At 45.5% G+C, this 18,171-nt stretch overlaps 2 protein-coding genes across 3 annotated transcripts in view; both read left to right on the top strand.

Annotated features, from left to right (window-relative positions):
* Positions 1-7,125, top strand: part of PALMD (palmdelphin) — an 82,238-nt gene extending 75,113 nt beyond the window's left edge. Inside the window, exon 11 of one of the 2 annotated variants that reach the window (XM_068110554.2) lies at positions 6,546-7,125. Coding sequence is in view for 1 of the 2 variants with exons in the window: in XM_068110528.2 (XP_067966629.1) it covers positions 6,546-6,565 (20 nt within the window). In the remaining variant the exon portion in view is untranslated. The remainder of the gene's footprint in view (positions 1-6,545) is intronic. The other variant, XM_068110528.2, reaches the window with a different exon arrangement.
* A 6,536-nt stretch (positions 7,126-13,661) lies between these two features.
* NDUFB7 (NADH:ubiquinone oxidoreductase subunit B7) lies at positions 13,662-16,516 on the top strand. The gene is made up of 3 exons (XM_068110502.2): positions 13,662-13,821; positions 15,871-16,039; positions 16,183-16,516. The coding sequence occupies exons 1-3, from the start codon at positions 13,737-13,739 to the stop codon at positions 16,268-16,270; spliced, it is 342 nt and encodes a 113-aa protein (XP_067966603.1). The 5' UTR covers positions 13,662-13,736; the 3' UTR covers positions 16,271-16,516.
* The last annotated feature ends 1,655 nt before the right edge of the window (positions 16,517-18,171 follow it).

Genomic DNA, 18,171 nt, shown 5'->3' with positions numbered 1-18,171 from the left:
TTATCCTCAAGCACCCTCTGGTACAATGAAGAATTCATAGTGGATTCTATGATGGTGATCTGCCCAGGCCCTGATGCAGCAAAGCTGCCCCAAACCATAATATTTCCACCACCATGCTTTACAGTTGGTATCAGGTTCTTGTGGTCAAATGCTGTCATTGGGTTTCGCCAAACATGTCTTCTGGTACTGTGGCCAAATAGCTCTACCTTTGACTCATCTGTCCAGAGCACATTGTTCCAGAAGTGCTGGTCTTTGCCGAGGTGTTCATTGGCGAACTTTAGTCTTGCCCTGATGTTCTTTCTGGACAGCAAAGGTTTCCTCCTGGCACACCTCCCATGTAGATCAAATTTGTGTAGCCTCTTTCTAATGGTAGACTCGTGCACTTTGACATCAACAGTGGCAAGAGCTACCTGTAGGTCCCGTGATGACATTCTGGGGTTCTTAGAGACTTCTTTCAGCATCTTGCGGTCTGCTCTCGGGCTGAACTTGCTGGGGCGGCCTGGCCTGAACAAGTTGGCAGTTGTTTGGAATCTTCTCCACTTGTAGATGATCTTCCGGACAGTCGAATGATTGATTTCAAATTGTTTGGAGATCTTTTTAAATCCCTTCCCAGACTCGTAGGCATCTATAACCTTCTTTCTGAAGGCCTCAGAGAGCTCTTTTGATCTAGGCATGGTGACGCCGCACACTTCAACAATAAAGAGCAAACCAAACTAAATGTCTGAGGTTTAGATAAGACCGGTTCCTCCAAGATCCTCTCTAACGATGTTCTAATCATTTGCACCTGAGCTGGTGCACCTGATTCTAATTTAGGTATTTGAAGTGGTGATAAATGTCGGGGTGTACTTACTTTTTCCACACGTGAAATTTGCATTTATGTTTATTTAAATTATACAATGGACTACAAAATGTAAATGTTTCATGATATTTGTTATATTATATCACCTTTATCTATCAATATTGTTGAAATGACGATCAAATAGCTGTATGTTGAAATATGTTGAAAAAGTCAAATATTTACATGGGGTGTACTTATTTTTTCACGTGACTGTATAAATATTATATATATATATATATAGAAACAGGAAGTAAATTCCTGCGTGGGGCTTGTGTGAAAAAATTCTGACTCAACCCGGGACTCGAACCCAGTGAACCTCATCACTTACACGGTGACAGCCCACTGAGCTGTATAACAATATCTCAAAATGTTATGGATGGATTCAAACAAAACTTGGCGGACAGGTTGGGTGTGTGACAAGGACGAATTGATTCGATGTTGGTGAAGATCACAATCTAGATCTGGACTGGATCAGATAATTTTTAGTGATTCTTCACCATTGAGAGATCGGGCGAAAAGCGATACATGACATGCATGAAATCTCAAAAAGTTATGGACGAGTTATATGACAAAGTTGATGGATGAGTTGGTTCGATGACAAGAACAAGCCGATTGGATTTTGGTTCAGGTCCGAATCCAGATCCGGCCTATCAGTGGAATACAAAACACAAACTGTTCAGCCTGGCGGAGGTATGTTCGCCACGTAGGAGTCCCGGAGTCCCGTTCTAGTTTACCACTGTATTTCACATTTCACATACTCTTTCTACATGTCTGTCATCTGTTATGGCTGGTTTATGTCTTTATTACTTGTTTCAATATCTTCCATATGTACTTCAATATCTTCCATATATTACAAATATACATCATATGTATATTTTGCACACCTTGATTCGACATGAACCAACTCCTTACAGACTATGACCTTGATTCGACATGACACAACTCCTTACAGACTACCACCTTGATTCGACATGACCCAACTCCTTACAGACTACCACCTTGATTAGACATGACCCAACTCCTTACAGATTGCCACCTTGATTCGACATGACACAACTCCTTACAGACTACCACCTTGATTAGACATGACCCAACTCCTTACAGACTACCACCTTGATTAGACATGACCCAACTCCTTACAGATTACCACCTTGATTCGACATGACACAACTCCTTACAGACTACCACCTTGATTAGACATGACCCAGCTCCTTACAGACTACCACCTTGATTCGACATGACACAACTCCTTACAGACTACCACCTTGATTAGACATGACCCAACTCCTTACAGACTACCACCTTGATTAGACATGACCCAACTCCTTACGGATTATCACCTTGATTAGAAATGACCCAACTCCTTACAGACTACCACCTTGATTCGACATGACACAACTCCTTACAGACTATCACCTTGATTACACATGACCCAACTCCTTACAGACTACCACCTTTTTTTTTTCTTCTTTTTTTTTCAATACAACATCGAGGCTCGTGACATGAAAAGACTGGCATCACTCACACACCATTGGCATTACTCACACAAAAAGTCAAACCGACACAAACAACACAAAATAAGGGGAGCGGTAGACAAGATGGGGAGAGAGGGGGAAGGACACAAACACAACATTTGAGAGCAGGGACATCGAGAGAACTGTGGGAGGGAGAGGGCTTGGGGGGAGGTGGGAGAGGTATTAAACATATGAACACTGCAAGGACTTCCAGGAAAGAGGTTGGAATTTCGAAAAAGTGTATCTGGGGTGAATTAGCGGGGTTAGAAAACATCAAGGTTTTGGATGGGGGAAGATAAGAGATAGTGGTGAACAGCTGTTTTAAAGACCTGGAGGGAGGAGTGGGATTGAAGGGAGTGGGGGAGTTTGTTCCAGAGGCGGGGAAAAAGGGGAATGAAAGAGGGAAGGTGAGCAGAGAGCCTAGATTTTGGCAGTTTAACCATCAGAGGGTTGCTGGCAGATCTTGTGCGACCTGGAGGAATATTTGGGGGACAGAGCACAGAGAGAGCTGGGGGAGCAAGGCCAGAGAGGAGTCGGTAGAAGACAGAAAGACCACGAACCTGCCTGCGGTGAGTGAGTGAAAGGCCCTCGGAGTTAGCTTCATCGCAGGAGATTCCAATGATTCTGAAAGGTTTGGTTTCAACAGCGTGAAGCCGAGCTAGGTGTGAGGCAGGAGCACCGGCCCAGAGGGGGGAACAGTATTCCATTGAGCTGCAGATGAAAGCCTTGTATGTGGTGAGGAGCTCAGGTGTGCCAAGGAAGGACTTCGCACGATGGAGGATTCCCAGTCGGCGACTGGCTTTGGAGGCCAGCTTGGCAATGTGGTTTTCCCAAGAAAGATCATGGCAGATAGTGAGACCCAAAAGCTTGAGCGACAGAACTTCTTGGAGACGATTGTTGAGAAAGTAGATGGGAGGGTTTTCCAGTCAGTCTTTTCGGAGAGACATAGTAAGAGTGTGAGATTTGTCAGGATTGAAAGACATGTTCCACTTGTTTGACCAGTCTGTGATTTTGTCCAGGTCTGCAGAGAGTGAGGAGGCTGCAGGCTGCCGATCTGAGTGATGAGGAATGGAGCGGCAGAGAGTGGAGTCATCAGCAAAGAGATAAAGAGGATTTCCAGAGAGTCGGAGAGATCATTGATGAAGACCAGAAAAAGCACAGGGCTCAGAACACTACCTTGGGGAACTCCAGCCAGGACAGGAAGGGGCGATGAGAGAAATCCATTCAGGGCCACACGTTAACTACGACCAGAGAGGAAGTCCGCAAGCCAAGCATGGACATTTCCATGGATACCATAGGAGGAGGGTTTGGTGAGCAGAGCTTGGTGCCAGACCGTATCGAAGGCACGTGATATGTCGAGGGAGACAGCTCTGATTTCCTGTTTGGCATTGAGGACCTCCATCCATTGTTGAGACAGCAGAAGCAACATGTCCAGAGTAGAATGACCTGGTTTGAATCCAAATTGATGATCGGAGATCAAGGCATTGGAGAAGAGGAAGGATTTGATATCCGAAGCAATGATGGATTCCATGACTTTGCTGATAATTGGGAGCAGGCTTATTGGTCTGTCGTTGCAAGGAGCTGCTTTTGCACCTTTTTGTGTAAAGCGGTAATGTTTGCTGATTTCCAAGATGCTGGCAGATGACCTTGAGCAAAAGAGAGGGTGAAAAGAAAAGAGAGAGGGTGAGATAGAGTGGAAAAGCAGGATTTTAGGACCCGTGGTCTGATGCCCTCTGGTCCAGTTGCAGAATCAGAGTCGAGGTTTGACAAAAACTTCTCCACCTTGTCAGGAGAGAAGGAAACAGAGTCCAAGAGCAGTTGGGTTCGATTTGGTAAGGTGGGAACAGAGAGAGATGGGTTTGGGACACAAGATTTTGAGGCAAACACAGTTGAGGCATTCGGCTTTGTCACGTGCGGTGTCAACTGTGTAGCCATTTGAGGTGACGGAGGGGATGGAGGGGGAACAAACACCAGAAACGGATTTGACCAGACGCCACCAGGATTTGGAGGAAGGAGACAGGTTTGAGAGTTCAATCTTGAGTGTGGAGAGATAGTGCTTCCTGGCACTCCTGAGGGTGGACACACACTTGTTCTGAACTTGGTGGAAGGAACTGAGATTGCCTTCAGTTGGATTTGCCTTCCAAGAGGCAAAGGCAAGTTGTTTCAGGGCAACTGCCTCACCACAAGATTCAGTGTACCATGGACGGGAGGAAGGGTTAGACAACTGAAGACGAGATGGGATAAATCTGTGCAGGAGAGAGAGCAGTTTGCTTTGGAAGAATTCCCAGGAGGAATTGATGTCAGAGGCATTAGAGATGGGAGACCAGTCCAGATGATTGATGGCTGCTTGAAGAACGTGCCAGTCAGCCTGAGTGAAGTGCCAGACTCGTCGACGCTGAGGAGGCTCTCTGAGAATGGTCAGATAGATGTCCACTTTAACAAGCACATGATCAGAAGAACCGATTGGAGCAGAAGAAGAGCAGCAGACATTTGCAGGGAAGTTTGTCATAACCAAGTCTAGAAGAGAAGATACTCCATTGACTGAGATCCGGGTCGGGAAATTGACAGATTGTGTCAGTCCCAATGAGTCGCAGAAGTCCTTTGCTGAGGTGCCATGGCTGGTGAGAGAGGTACCCACACCCAGCCAGCTTGCATGATGACAGTTGAAGTCGCCACATATGAGGAAGAGAGAGTTGGAATGAGTAGATAGAAGTTGGTCCATGTTGTCAGACAGCGAAATGTAAATGGAGTCATCACTGTTTGGAGGACGGTACAGAACACATATGAACAAAACGTGGGAGCGGAGAGGAAGCCATAGCCATCGGTACTCCTGGGGGTGGGGTGGAAAGAGGGCAGTGCAGGGAGAGTGAGGAACAGAGTTTTTGATAAAGATAGCAACCCCACCACCAGGGCGAGGCTCAGGTCTATCATACCGGAGGAGGGAGTAACCAGGAAGAGATATTAATGAATCAGAGACATCTTGAAGGAGGAAAGTTTCTGTTAAGCAGATCGAGGCTGGATTGTCAGAAGCAACCTGAATGGAGAGATCAATCAGGTTTGAGCGAAGGCCTCGGATGTTTGAGGTCCATATCGTTAATGAGGAGAGAGGGGGAGCATCGGGTGCAGGAGAGGGGAGGGGTGGGGTAGGGTCAGATGAAGGATGGGCGGGGGAGGTAGGAAGAGCAGTTAATAGTGTGTCAGAGATTACAGAAGAGTTACAAGAAAGGGAAGGATGAGGACGAAAGGTTTGATGGTGATGGAATGAGGCACAGTGAGGGGTTCTTTGAGGGGTGGCAGAGGAAAGTAGAAGGTTGGGGGAGGTGGAGGTATGAGATAGAAGTGAGCTGAAGTCAGGAGGAGGCAGCTTTGCAGAGGAGGGGGGAGAGGGGAGACTTGGAGAAAGATGATAGGGGGGTAGATTTGAAGGGGAGAGGTTAGGGGCGAGTTTTGAAGGGGAGGGGCAAGGGGGGAGATTTGGAGGGGAGGGGCAGGGCGGGAGATTGGGAGGGGAGGGGAAGGGGCGAAGATTTGGAGGGGAGGAGAGGGGGGTTTGGAGGGGAGGGGCAGGGGAGAGATTTGGAGGGGAGGGGCAAGGAGCGAGTTTAGAAAGTGGATGATTAATGAAAGACGAACATTTATAACAAATTGGGTTTATTGTGATTTTCAAGTTGGCGATCCGTTTAAGAACGATAGAGGAGGGGTGAAATGAATGTGAATTTAGAGCATGTAGTGATTTAGAATTATAAGAGATTGAATATTTTTTTGAAATGGAATGAATTGAACAGGAAATTGAAAAAAGCCTTTTAAATAGGAAGAAAAACAGCGTGTTGTAATAAACCACTGAATAAAACACTGAAGGGGGAAAGTTTAAACATATTTATACAGAACCGTGAAGAACAATCTAATATTCACAAAAAAAAACAATGGGGAGAGGGAGCCTCGAGGGACAACCACGAGTCACGTGAACAGGGCAACCTTGATTCGACATGACCCAACTCCTTAAAGACTATCACCTTGATTCGACATGACCCAACTCCTTACAGACTATCACCTTGATTCGACATGGCCCAACTCCTTACAGACTACCACCTTGATTAGACATTACACAACTCCTTACAGGTCACTATCTTCATTCTGTTCTAACCAATATTCTCCCATATGTTGAGCCTCTTACTGTCCTTTTCCTTTGTCAGATGTCGTCTATCCAATGTGACCTTCAGCAACCAACGCTTGAGAAAGTGAAGACAAGAGAAGAAGCATTTATTCCTACTATATTACCTGATAATATATACCTTTCATTATCATGTCACATCTATAACCCCATTTGTGAACGTCTGTTTGTTCGGTTGTGCCTCATGGACAGCCTGAGGTAGTGACTTAGAGAGGGCAGAAGGTGTCCATGGGGGGGGGTAACTTTTCACGACAAAAAACATGGGCGCATCAGATTTAGACTAGGGGCGTGCCCAAGGGGCGTGGCAGCGGGGCGTGCCCAAGGGGCGTGGCTTCATCTGCCTATATAAAGCCCACTACACACACGTGACTGACTATTTAATTTCCGTGTAACTCTGCTAGTTTGCTATAATTGCACACAATATTTAACGAAATGCAGTATGATAATTAATTTAATGCATCACAGGTGAAACAAAGTGCACAAACAACATGGACAAATTGGGCCATGTCTCTTTTTCCTGTCCATTTTCTCTGTGCTAGCCCTGAAGGTAGGCCATTGCAGAATCTAGGACAGGTGGAGTCATGGAAAGGTGAATACCTGAGAAGAAAAAAAAATGAATGAAGTCAAGTCTCTCTCTGTCTCATTGCCTCAGTGCTCACAAAGTCCAGATCACCATCTTATCTTCTTGATCACAATCAAATTCTGTGTAAGAATGTTATTGAAAAATATGAGAATGTTAGTAATGTAGAAGTCAAATTCAGGTCATGCAATGGGGAGCTATGTAGGGTTTTCAAAATCTATATGATGTAAAAGAGTGTGATTGATGTAAGACTTGTATAAAGCCCGTCAAAAATGACGGGTTGCAACAGTTGTTGACGGTACAGCCACGTGACCTTGCTGAAGTCTGGGCCTAGTGTCAGGTGTGCTTCTATCATCTTTATTTGCTAGACATCCTACAGACGTAAATGAACATTCGTTTTACTCTGCGCGCTTTGCACATCACGTGCAGCAAATTTCACCTCCCTGTGCCTTGTAGTTATTGTGATTTTAAAAATACCGCTTCTGTCCACCGACCTTGAGGCTTATTTTGCAAGCCACCGTCTACAATTCCAATGTAAGAGGCATAATTACTCTTCTTTAGGGTCTCCGGAGTCCTTGGGGTCTTTTGTGTCCTCTGGGTCATTTGGGTCCTCGGGGTATTTTGGGTCTTCAGCGTCTTTTTTGTCTTCTGGTTCATCTGTGTCTTTTGGGTCTTTTGGGTCCTGTAGGTCTTTGGAGTCATTTGACTATTGTGGGTCCTCAATCTGGATCTTTGGGGTATTTAAGGGTCTTCGGTGTATTTTGTGTCTTAGGGGTAATTTGGGGTCCACTGGGCCCTCAGTGTCTCTAAGGGGCTCTGGAGTATTTTCGGTCTTTTGGATTGTTTGGGTCTTTAGCGGTCTATGGGGTATTTTGGGTCTTCGGGGTCTTTTTGGTCTTCTGGGTCTCTTAGATATTTTTGTTCTTTGGGGTTTATTTGGGTCTTCTTGATCTTTAAGGGTCTTTTGGATATTTTGGGTCTTGGGGTCTTTTCGGTCTTCTGGGTCTTTTCGATCCTTTCAGTAACCGGGATATTTTGGGTCTTCGGGCTCTTTTCGGCCTTTGAGGTTCTTTGGGTCCTTTGGGTCTTCGAGGTCTTTTCGGTCTTCGGGGTATTTAAAGGTCTTCAGGGTATTTAAAGGTCTTTGGGGTATTTTAGGTCTTTGGAATATTTTGTGTCTTCATGGTCTTTTTGGTCTTTAACAGTCTTCAGAGTCTTTTGGGTCATCCGGGTCTTTTAGGTCTTTGTGGTCTTTTGGGTCTTTAAGGATCTTGGGGTCTTTTGGGTATTCGGGGTCTTTATGGGTCTTTAGGGAATTTTGGGTCTTCGGGGTCTTTTGGGTTTTTGTGGTCTTTTGGATCTTGAAGGGTCTTGGTGCCTTTGGGGTATTTTGGGTTTTCAGTGTCTTTTCAGTCTTTTAAGTCCTCTGGGTCATTTGGGTCCTTGAGGTCTTCAGGGTATTGGAGGTGTTTTGGGTCTGTGGGGTATTTTGAGTGTTTAACAGTCTTTAAGGGTCTTCGGGGTATTTTGGGTCTTCCAGGGTATTTAAGGGTCTTTGGGATATTTTGGGTCTTCCATGGTATTTAAGGGTCTTTGGGATATTTTGGGCCTTTGGGTGTTTATGGGTTTTCTGGGTCTTTAAGGGTCATCGGAGTCTTTAGAGTCTTCGTGGTCTTTAAGGGTCTTGGGGCCTTTTGAGTCTTCATGGTCTTTTGGGTATGTAAGGGTCTTGGGGGCCTTTTGGGGTTTTTGGGTCTTTGAGGTATTTTGGGCCTTCTTGCTCTTTTGGGTCTTTAACTGTCTTCGGGATATTCAGTGTATTTTGGGTGTTTGGGGCCCATTGGGTCTTCAGGGTCTTTTGTGTCTTTGGAGTATTTTGGGTCTTCAGAGTCCTTGGGGTATTTTGGGTCATTTGGGTCCTCGGGATTGTTTGGGTCTTTTGGATCCTTGGGGTATTTTGGGTCTTCAGGGCATTTTGGGTGGTTGGGGTCCATTGGGTCTTTGGGATATTTTGGGTCTGTTGGGTCTTCAGGGTCTTTTCAGTCTTTTGGGTCTCTGGGTCCTCATGGTATTTTGGGTCTTTTGGGTCTTCAACAGTCTTCAGGGTGTTTTGGGTTTCAGGGTGTTTTGGTGTTTGGGAGCCATTGGATCTTCTGGGTCCTCAGAATCTTTTAGGTCTTTTAACCTGTTAACACACAGTCATGTTCAAAGATTGCCCATTAAACCCCCTCTCCCCCCCCCCCCCCCCCCTCTACTCAAATCCCTCCTAAAGCACTACTCAAAGCCTTTAAAACTTAGCCTTTTGAATGGGGACAGACACACAAACACACACACACACACACACACACACACACACACACACACACACACATTGTGTTTTATATGGTAGATTTGCGCTTTTGCTTTTATGAGGGAGGGGAGAGGACAGGTTTTTGGAGTTCAGGATGGGGGGGAGGGGGGGTTGAAAGCTTAGAGTGTGGAGGGCAGGACTGGGATTGAAGCCTTCAGGTTTAGAGGGAGAGGTTGAGGACCCAAACCCCAATCTTCAAGCCCCCTCCTAACCCCAAGTCCTTAACCCCCTCCCAACCCCAAGTCCTTAACCCCCGCCTAACCCCAAATCCTTAACCCCCCTCTCCTAGCTCTGTCCCTTCTCTGTCCGTTTACCCCGTTCAGACACAATCACGAAACGTTCTAAAGGTACATGGATAATTGCAAATAAAAAATCATTTTAAAATTTGTCTTTCTTGGATTGTTGTGAGTACCTCGTTGGTAGAACATTTTAAACACCACCTGTATGAGTCCCTCTCTTGACTAAATCCACTTCATTGAGGGACTCTGAGAGAAATTGGACTCCAGATTTTATACTTTGGAATGCAGACAAATACTTTCTTCAAATCCAAAGACATTTTATCCACAAGTTTATAAAGGGTAAAATATTCATCCTGATTCCTCACGAGCAACGACAGGTTTTTATGCCTCTGCCCCCGAAGGTGCCCGGAAGCATTATGTTTTCGGGTTGTCCTTGGAGACTTGGGGAAATCGGAGGTGTGTGGGAGAATGAGGGCTATGGGAAGACACAGAGGATGCAAGACCAGGGAGGAGGTGGTAGAAGACAGAGAGACCAGCGACCTGTCGGCGATTGGAAAGTGATAGGCCCATGGACTCAGCTTCATCACGGGAGATTCCAATGATATTGAAGGCCTTGGTTTCCACAGCATTAAGTGGAGCAAGGTGTGAAGCAGGAGAGCCAGTCCAAAGGGAAGAGTCCATTAAGCTGCGGATGAAGGCCTTCTAGGTGGATAAGAGTTCAGGTGTGCCAAGGAAGAACTTTGTACCACGGAGGATGCCCAGTTGGCAGCTGCCTTTGGAAGCCATCTTTTAAATGCGGGTTGCCCAAGAAAGATCATGGCTGATCGTGAGACCCAGGAGTTTGAATGACTGAACTTCTTGGAGTTCAGTTGTTCTTCGAGGAGTTCCGTCAGTGTAGAATAAATGTTTTGTTAGAACTTTATCTGATGGTTTTATGTGTCTTATCTACAGATATAGGAACAAAATGGCGATTTTCTGATAAATCGAATGCGGCCATCTTGGATTTACGTTTCTGGACTTTACCAAAAAATTTCAATGGTGTATCTGCTTAATTTGTTACTATAGTCATATAAAAGGTATCCACATGGTCAAAGTAAAAAATGACACGCCGTGCTGGATCGGATGCTCCTCATTTTATTGGATCGGACCCCCTGCGTATTTCTTGTGGGTGGCGAGGGATCGTTTTTGACCGAAGTCTTTCACGAACTGGCTGGCCGGGCCTGATGTTCAACCAAAATGATTTGAGCAGGAATTTGTAATTTGTTCAAGATGCTGGCGATAACTCGCCTACTCTTCACGAAGTAGGCATCATGGGTTCTTAACTTCTACCGACGAATACAAGTAGTGTTTTTGTTCATCCAAGAGATAACCCACGAGTCTCATTGGATACCCTCAAAGCACCAATCAAATTACAGTTTGTGATTGTGTTTGAAATCAAACCCAGACAAGACAGCTCAATACGTCTGCCCCATCCTGTTGGACTCCCGAAAGCAAACATACAAAGGGAGATTTCATGTTTATATTTAAATCCAGCTTTAACAATCCCTATACAGGAGTGATGGATGAAGTGCCTCGGATTAGTTCCAGCATTGAAACGTTTATTGATTAGTCGTGAATTAGTTGGTCAATACCAGGGGTGAGGAATCGATACTTTCAACAAGTGAAGGTACATTCAAAGTACACCGCCCCGATGCCAAATAAATAAATATCGGACAGCGCAGCACATAGAGTCTGTATTTGGAGGGAGAGGTGTACACTAATTGATTGATTAATTGCATAATTAAAATCAATAAATAATGATCGTAAAATATTTTCTTAATCGATTGGCTAATAGCATACCTAAGCCACCAGTGCATCATCTGAAGCTGTAACATTTGGAAAATTAATTAAATGGGTCATTAGTCTCAGAATTAAATAATTATTTAATCAATAAATAATTAATTGTTTTTTTTTTGGTTTTTTTGTATACTGAATCGAGGCTCGTGAAATAATCAATAAATCAAAAATATCCTTTGTAGCCAAATCACTTGGTCACTGTCATGTCAAAATATTAGCTTCCTAGCTCAAAAGGTGCCTGAGATATTGCCCAGAGGAGAAAGGAAATAAATAAGTTGTTAATTAATCGATAAAAAAATAAGTAATTCATAAAAAAACAAAAAATACCGTTTTAGACAAAGGACTTGCTCACTACTGTGCCGAAATTTCAGCTTCCTAGCTCAAAGGATAGCTGAGATATCGTCCGGACAACCAAGAAAACAAGAAACCGGAGTGAAAACTGAGTACTCCCTTTCAGCGTGCGTCACTGCCGAGCCCCCTTCGGTGCCCGGCAATGACGATTTGCAATGCCTGGAGATGGCATAGGAAAGTTGCGGTGTACAATTAATTATATATGTTTGTCTGTCTATGTGTCTGTGTTTGAAATATCGTGATAAATATCGTTTTTGGCCACATATATCAATGTTGAAGAATCACTTTTAAAAAAATTTTAAAGTCTATCTTAACCAAAATCAAGCCGAGTGTTGGATTAACGTTTAAGTTTGCTGCCTTAACATCTTAAAATCATTAGTAGAAGTGTATTTATGTCCAGCCACTACCAGCACCTTTATGATGTAATAAATAAACAGCGTTAATCTGTGTTGTTTGTGTTCCTCTAAAAGAGCATCATAAAATTAATTGCATGTGTGTTGGTAGTACCCAGGGTCAGGTCATGGGCACAAAAAATCCCCACTTGGAGGGAGGGGAATGGCTTACAATTCTCCCCTTTACACGTGCGACGGTGTATGTGGTTTACTGACCCCTGCTGCAAACATGCCTGGGGGGGATTATTAGCCATGGCACAAAGTCTATTTGCGGGTGTTTCTAGTCTATATAATAATACGGCCGTCCATCTGTATGTGGGTGACATTCTGTTCCACCCATTGGTTGAACAGTTCGCCTGACTCCACCCACAATTTCAACCTGAAAAATCATACGGCCACCATGTTTGTGCTTCTGCTATGGCCTATGCGAAGCAAAGACATCACAGAATCACAGAATTCACATTCACATTCATTCATTCATTGGGAATTCATTCATTCACAGATCAGAATCACAGACAGACAGACAGGTATCAATGACATCATGGGGGTCCTTAGACAATTCAGGACTTGAAGGTCCATTTTACGCGGATGTTCTCCAGGTCCCTGCTAGTAAATAATAATACAAGTTATAAGGAGCTTCAACACAGGAGTCTTATCAAGCCTTCATTGTGGTTGTTGTCAATGTTCTTCTTCTTCCTTAGTATGCAGCACAGGACTGCAGGTAGCATCATTGCCTGAAGCTGAAGGCGTACACTGGTACTCATGTCGCCGACCTCAGAAGGATGAGAGCCTGAGTCAACCCTCCTGGTGTTAATTCAACGGCGAGACAGGGGCTCCAACTCAGGACCCTGACATGTCGAATCAGACTCAACTTAATCATTAAACCAACACGGGCTTTGTCAATGCTCAATCCTTTTTAAATACTGAGCGTCAACCAAAGAAGCAGCAAGTAATCAAGGCCACCATTTTATAATCTTTAGTTTGACTTGGTGGGATTACTATCGGGATTCGAACTGCCGACCTCTCACGGTCAGAACGAACGATCTAATCCATCGCTTGTCTGTGCCATTGCAGAGTCCGGTAATAAAAGGAGCAAACGGACTGGATTAAAATACAATGAGCCAATTTTATCTGCGAAAAACATAATTCATGCTGTACTTTTTGTTTGCTGACGAAGGTCGACTTTGTGAACGTACGTCTTTTGTGCATAACACTGCGATGGTGTAGATATTTAGGCGGTGTATTTGCTATATATATTTTTTCACTGTTACCACAGAAGTACTTTATTTTGGCTGATTTATAGCTCCAGAAATAACATACATTTTGAAATATGTGTAGTGATGATGATTCAAGTGGTAATTGTTTCAAATTTTTCCACAACTCTTGTACAAGAGCGTTTCCGGTTTGCTTATCGGATGTGAATCCGTGACTGTTGTCCTTGCGCTCGAGCGAAGTGTCTGAGGTGATGGGGAACAGCACTTCCCAGGCCGATCCGCTCAGGGAAGCAACGTTTACGCCCACCTTTGGCTTTCCGGACAGACAGGAACGAAGTTAGTAACATTATTGCTTTAATGCTTCTACCTCATCATTTTATTTGTGCTGTTCTGCGAGCTGAATTGCAGGGATAGAAGTGGGTCGTTCAACCCGTGGGTAAATCCCCATAATCGGCGTTCTTCCGCTGTCGCATGTCTTTTTGAATTCTTCACATTTCCATCTTCCCTCACAACAGGCACCAGCTCAACTATGTCCATTCACGAGTATGACCATGCAGGGATCCCCCACGTATTCACAAACCCAAACCCCTCTTCCCCGCACCACCCCCACAGGCACAACCACTGGTTAACATCCGTTGCTCTACTACAGAAATCTGCATTCCCAAATCCTTCAAATGTTTCCCAAAAAACTCGTACCATCCTCTTCAAAATTCAAAAACTCAGATCCTCCACACATCATTACAACCCCCCCTCACCCCCCCTACTCCTACCCGCCGCATGCACCACCACCAATGCCCCCGACCCACAACCTGACAACACGTCATCCAACATTTCATCAATATCTCCCACCCCTATAGAACAACACACCAGTGTGTTGAGTACTCTCCATGTCCCTCCATGTCACCCACAGCCCCACACCCTCCATGTCACCCACAGCCCCCACACCCTCCATGTCACCCACAGCCCCACACCCTCCATGTCACCCACAGCCCCACACCCTCCATGTCACCCACAGCCCCACACCCTCCATGTCACCCACAGCCCCACACCCTCCATGTCACCCACAGCCCCACACCCTCCATGTCACCCACAGCCCCACACCCTCCATGTCACCCACAGCCCCACACCCTCCATGTCACCCACAGCCCCACACCCTCCATGTCACCGACAGCCCCACACCCTCCATGTCACCCACAGCCCCACACCCTCCATGTCACCCACAGCCCCACACCCTCCATGTCACCGACAGCCCCACACCCTGCATGTCTGGAGTCACCACTGGTGTCGGTGCAATATGCAATCCAACAATATTATGACAATAGCACAATGTTGGGTGAAAAACATGAAACCGATAGACATGTTATATAAGTATACATCATTGGCTTCGGGTTCGGCTGTGCTGCTGATGCAGTGCCCCCTGCTAATTAGGGCAGGAATTTGGAATTCCAGTGCCGTCTGGAGATAGTTCACCTACTCTTCGTGAAGGACGCCGGTACATCTTTAATGTCTACCAACTAATGCCGGCAGGTGGGATCCCCAGTTAAATGTCCATTGGAGGAACGGCACACCCATTGATGAATCACCTTGACTGTGAAACTCCAGGATAACAGTTTATAGCTGGGTCAGGATTCAAACCCAGGCCAGACAGCTGGGAGGCCAGTGTGCGTACCACTAAGCTATCCTGTCAGCCCCTAATACAAGCATTTTAATACTTTTGACTCATCCAATGCACTGAATTTTTGAGCCTGGTGGTGGCTTAGCGGTTAGGGTGCCGGCTTGGGATCCTAGGATCCTGGGTTCGAATCCCGGTCGATCGCTGAATTAACCCCAGGGGGGTTGACTCAGCCTGTCATCCTTCCGAGGTCGGCAAATTGAGTACCAGCTTGCTGGGATGAATGATCCCGGTGTGTACCCCGGTTTAGAATAGGTGCACCGTATCCCTGCGCATCGTAAGAGCGTGACCAAGGGTTGGCGTCAGGAAGGGCATCCGGCCATAAAAACATTGCCTCAAACAGGGAACCATGATTGTCATGGGGCCCGCAATGCTAACCCCCGCTCTAGCGGGGAAAATGGCCTTAAAACGATCATTCATTCATTCATTATTCAATGTACTGAATTTTGGGGAAATATTTGTGTAAAAATAAAATTGTCAGAAATGGGGTACAAACCCCGTGCCCCCAGGCAGATTATGACCGGAAAGCAATGCCTTTGACTACATGACCATCCTGACTCTGTTTACCTCTTCAGATCTGTTCGTGGACCACATGATTTGTGGCAAATGCATCCTCTTGGTCAGATCCATGTGGAGGTCAAGTCCGCTCTGGCACCATAACGAGAAATGGGTTTGTATTTGCTATTTATTGCTATTTATTTCTGGTGTGACAGAGTCTTTCGTAACGGCCGAGCAAATGCAGGAGGCCGTCATCCCGTTGGCCTGCCGTGACTATTGCGCGCATGAGTACATCCGCCTGTTGCGCTGCCGTCGTGAAAACTTCCCCAACTACTGGGCCTGCAACGAAGAAAAACATGCCTGGCAGAAGTGCGGATTTGACGAGTACGTGTCGTGTCGCACCGTGATCAATACGAACCCTGCCCTGTCCTTCGTCGCACCTTTCCATTCCGACTATTTACGCCATTGTTTCCATTCTTACCATTTCATATGTGCATCTCACTTCTCCACCGTCACCCACCCCACAGTGAGGTGTTGCGGATGAAAGAATTTGAGCGTGAGAAACGACTGAGAATGAGACAACAACGAATCGAGGTCACTCGATCTGCAGCATAGGTGTCCACCTCATCCCACTACCCATACCTAATAGTTTTCAGCAAAAACCCTGCTGCTTTGCTTTAACTCTTTACTCATTGCCATCGTTCTTGAGAAAAGTTAAAATTGCTTTGTCTTCACCGATCCACCACTTCTGCCCCGGTTTATGCGTCATGGATTGCAGAGTTGTACAGAATTTGTAAAGATGTATGGGCGACATGCCTCCGTCTTTCAAATATCCAGAAATTAAACCTTTTGTTGGTGACAGAGTTGGCTTTGCGTGCTTCGATTGTGAAGTTGGGTGTATCGACTTCAGCCATCGTTTAGTTTGATCACCGAGTGCTCACACAGTGGGCTCTCAATTCTAATCTGCTGGTGGTTTCCCCTTTCATGAGCCTTGACCATAGATACAAAAAGCAATGATAAGAAAAAGAATATAGAGCCAAAACAAGCAGAGATGTTTTTACCTCTGCCACCTAAAGTGGGCGTAGCTTATGTTTTCACCCACGTCTGTTTGTGAGCAGGATATCTCAAACACCTATGGATGGATTCGGACAAAACTTGGTGCACAGGTTGGGTGTGAGACGTGGATCAATTCATTGAATTTTGGTGAAGATCCAGATGCAAGATTTTTAAGTGATTCTTCTTCATTGACTGATGTGGCCCACAACAATACATTTCACACTGCCCCACTGTGAAAGTCAAGACTTGAATAGTAAGCTTGAAACAGTCCGACCATGTCTGGTAACTTTACGAGCCTTGTGAGACGGGAAGTGCGGAAACCCTGGTCCAGGATCCCCATGTTTCTGGTGAACATGCATCCTTAGCTACATGGTTCCTCCATGGGCTGGCAGGAAGGCCGAGAGGTACGCACATTCGCGTCTAAGCTGTCTAGCCAGGGTTTGAATCCCGATCCAGCTATAAACTGTCATCCTGGTGTTTCACAGGCCGGGCGATTCATCAGTGTGTGTGGCGTCCCTCGAATGGGCGTTAAGCCAGGTGTCCCATCTGCCAGCATTAGCTGGTGGGCGTTAAAGATCCGACGGTGTCCTTTGTGAAGGGTAAGCGAGCACCATGATCAAATTACAAATTCCTGCCCTAACCCTCAAGAACTACTGGTTTTTGTGTTCATGGGAGATGTAAGATATCAGACTGACATCTTCTGCAGCTTTAATTGGCTGGCCCAACACTTAAGCTAAGCTACATGGATCAATAGCCGCAACTTACAATTCAGGCTTATGGTTACTCGCCGAGTATCTGCCCTACGGGCGATCATGTTCCAAGAGTACAACACGTTCTTCTGACACATCCCTTTATTTTAGCGGTGTATAGGCAACAGACCGCTGCTTCGATCGCTCCCGAAAAAAATAATAACCCAGGTTATATATAGAGTAAAAACATGTGCACTGCTTATGTGAATATACAGACTTGGCATTTAATATGGAATATATATTTTTTTCTTGACTTGGGTTTACTTTCTTAACTCAGTATATCAATCGAGTGAGTTTCTTTTACACTTTGGTGATTTATTTGTTAAAAGAACCATGTCACTGATTGTCTGTCGCAGCAAGAAGTCAACAACAGGATTATATCACAGGTGGCGTGGCAAAATGTACGGACAGGTGCATTTGATGATTGGCTTCACAGTCGGGTATACAAGGGTTGTTGCGTTCTGTATTAGTGGAAAACAACTGCTGGACGTCTCCAAAAGTTATTGCCGCTTCCTCTGGAGATGGTCCGTCAACTCGACAATGCTGTTTGTCATGGAGTGGTGGCTTTACGAAATTACGGCATGAAACAGCGTGCTATTGCTCGGCAGTATGGCATCACTCAAGGTCAGGTGTCAAAGATCCTGAAACGAAATGCATGGGCTGGCAGGAAGGGCTGGCAGGAAGGTGCCAGGCGTCCCCTGAGAAAGCCAC

Source organism: Myxine glutinosa, chromosome 1, assembly GCF_964187855.1.
Source record: "Myxine glutinosa chromosome 1, kmMyxGlut1.1, whole genome shotgun sequence".
NCBI lineage: Eukaryota > Metazoa > Chordata > Myxini > Myxiniformes > Myxinidae > Myxine > Myxine glutinosa.
The sequence above is the reverse complement of the archived record's forward strand: the minus strand, read 5'-3'. Positions and strand labels throughout refer to the sequence as shown.

Bases quoted from the DNA above. Each gene is read 5' to 3' on its own strand.
- NDUFB7 (XM_068110502.2), top strand. From the start codon at position 13,737: ATGGGGAACAGCACTTCCCAGGCCGATCCGCTCAGGGAAGCAACGTTT. The intron at 13,822-15,870 runs GTTAGTAACATT...CTGGTGTGACAG, and splicing joins TCCGGACAGACAGGAACGAA to AGTCTTTCGTAACGGCCGAG. The intron at 16,040-16,182 runs GTACGTGTCGTG...CCCACCCCACAG, and splicing joins CAGAAGTGCGGATTTGACGA to TGAGGTGTTGCGGATGAAAG.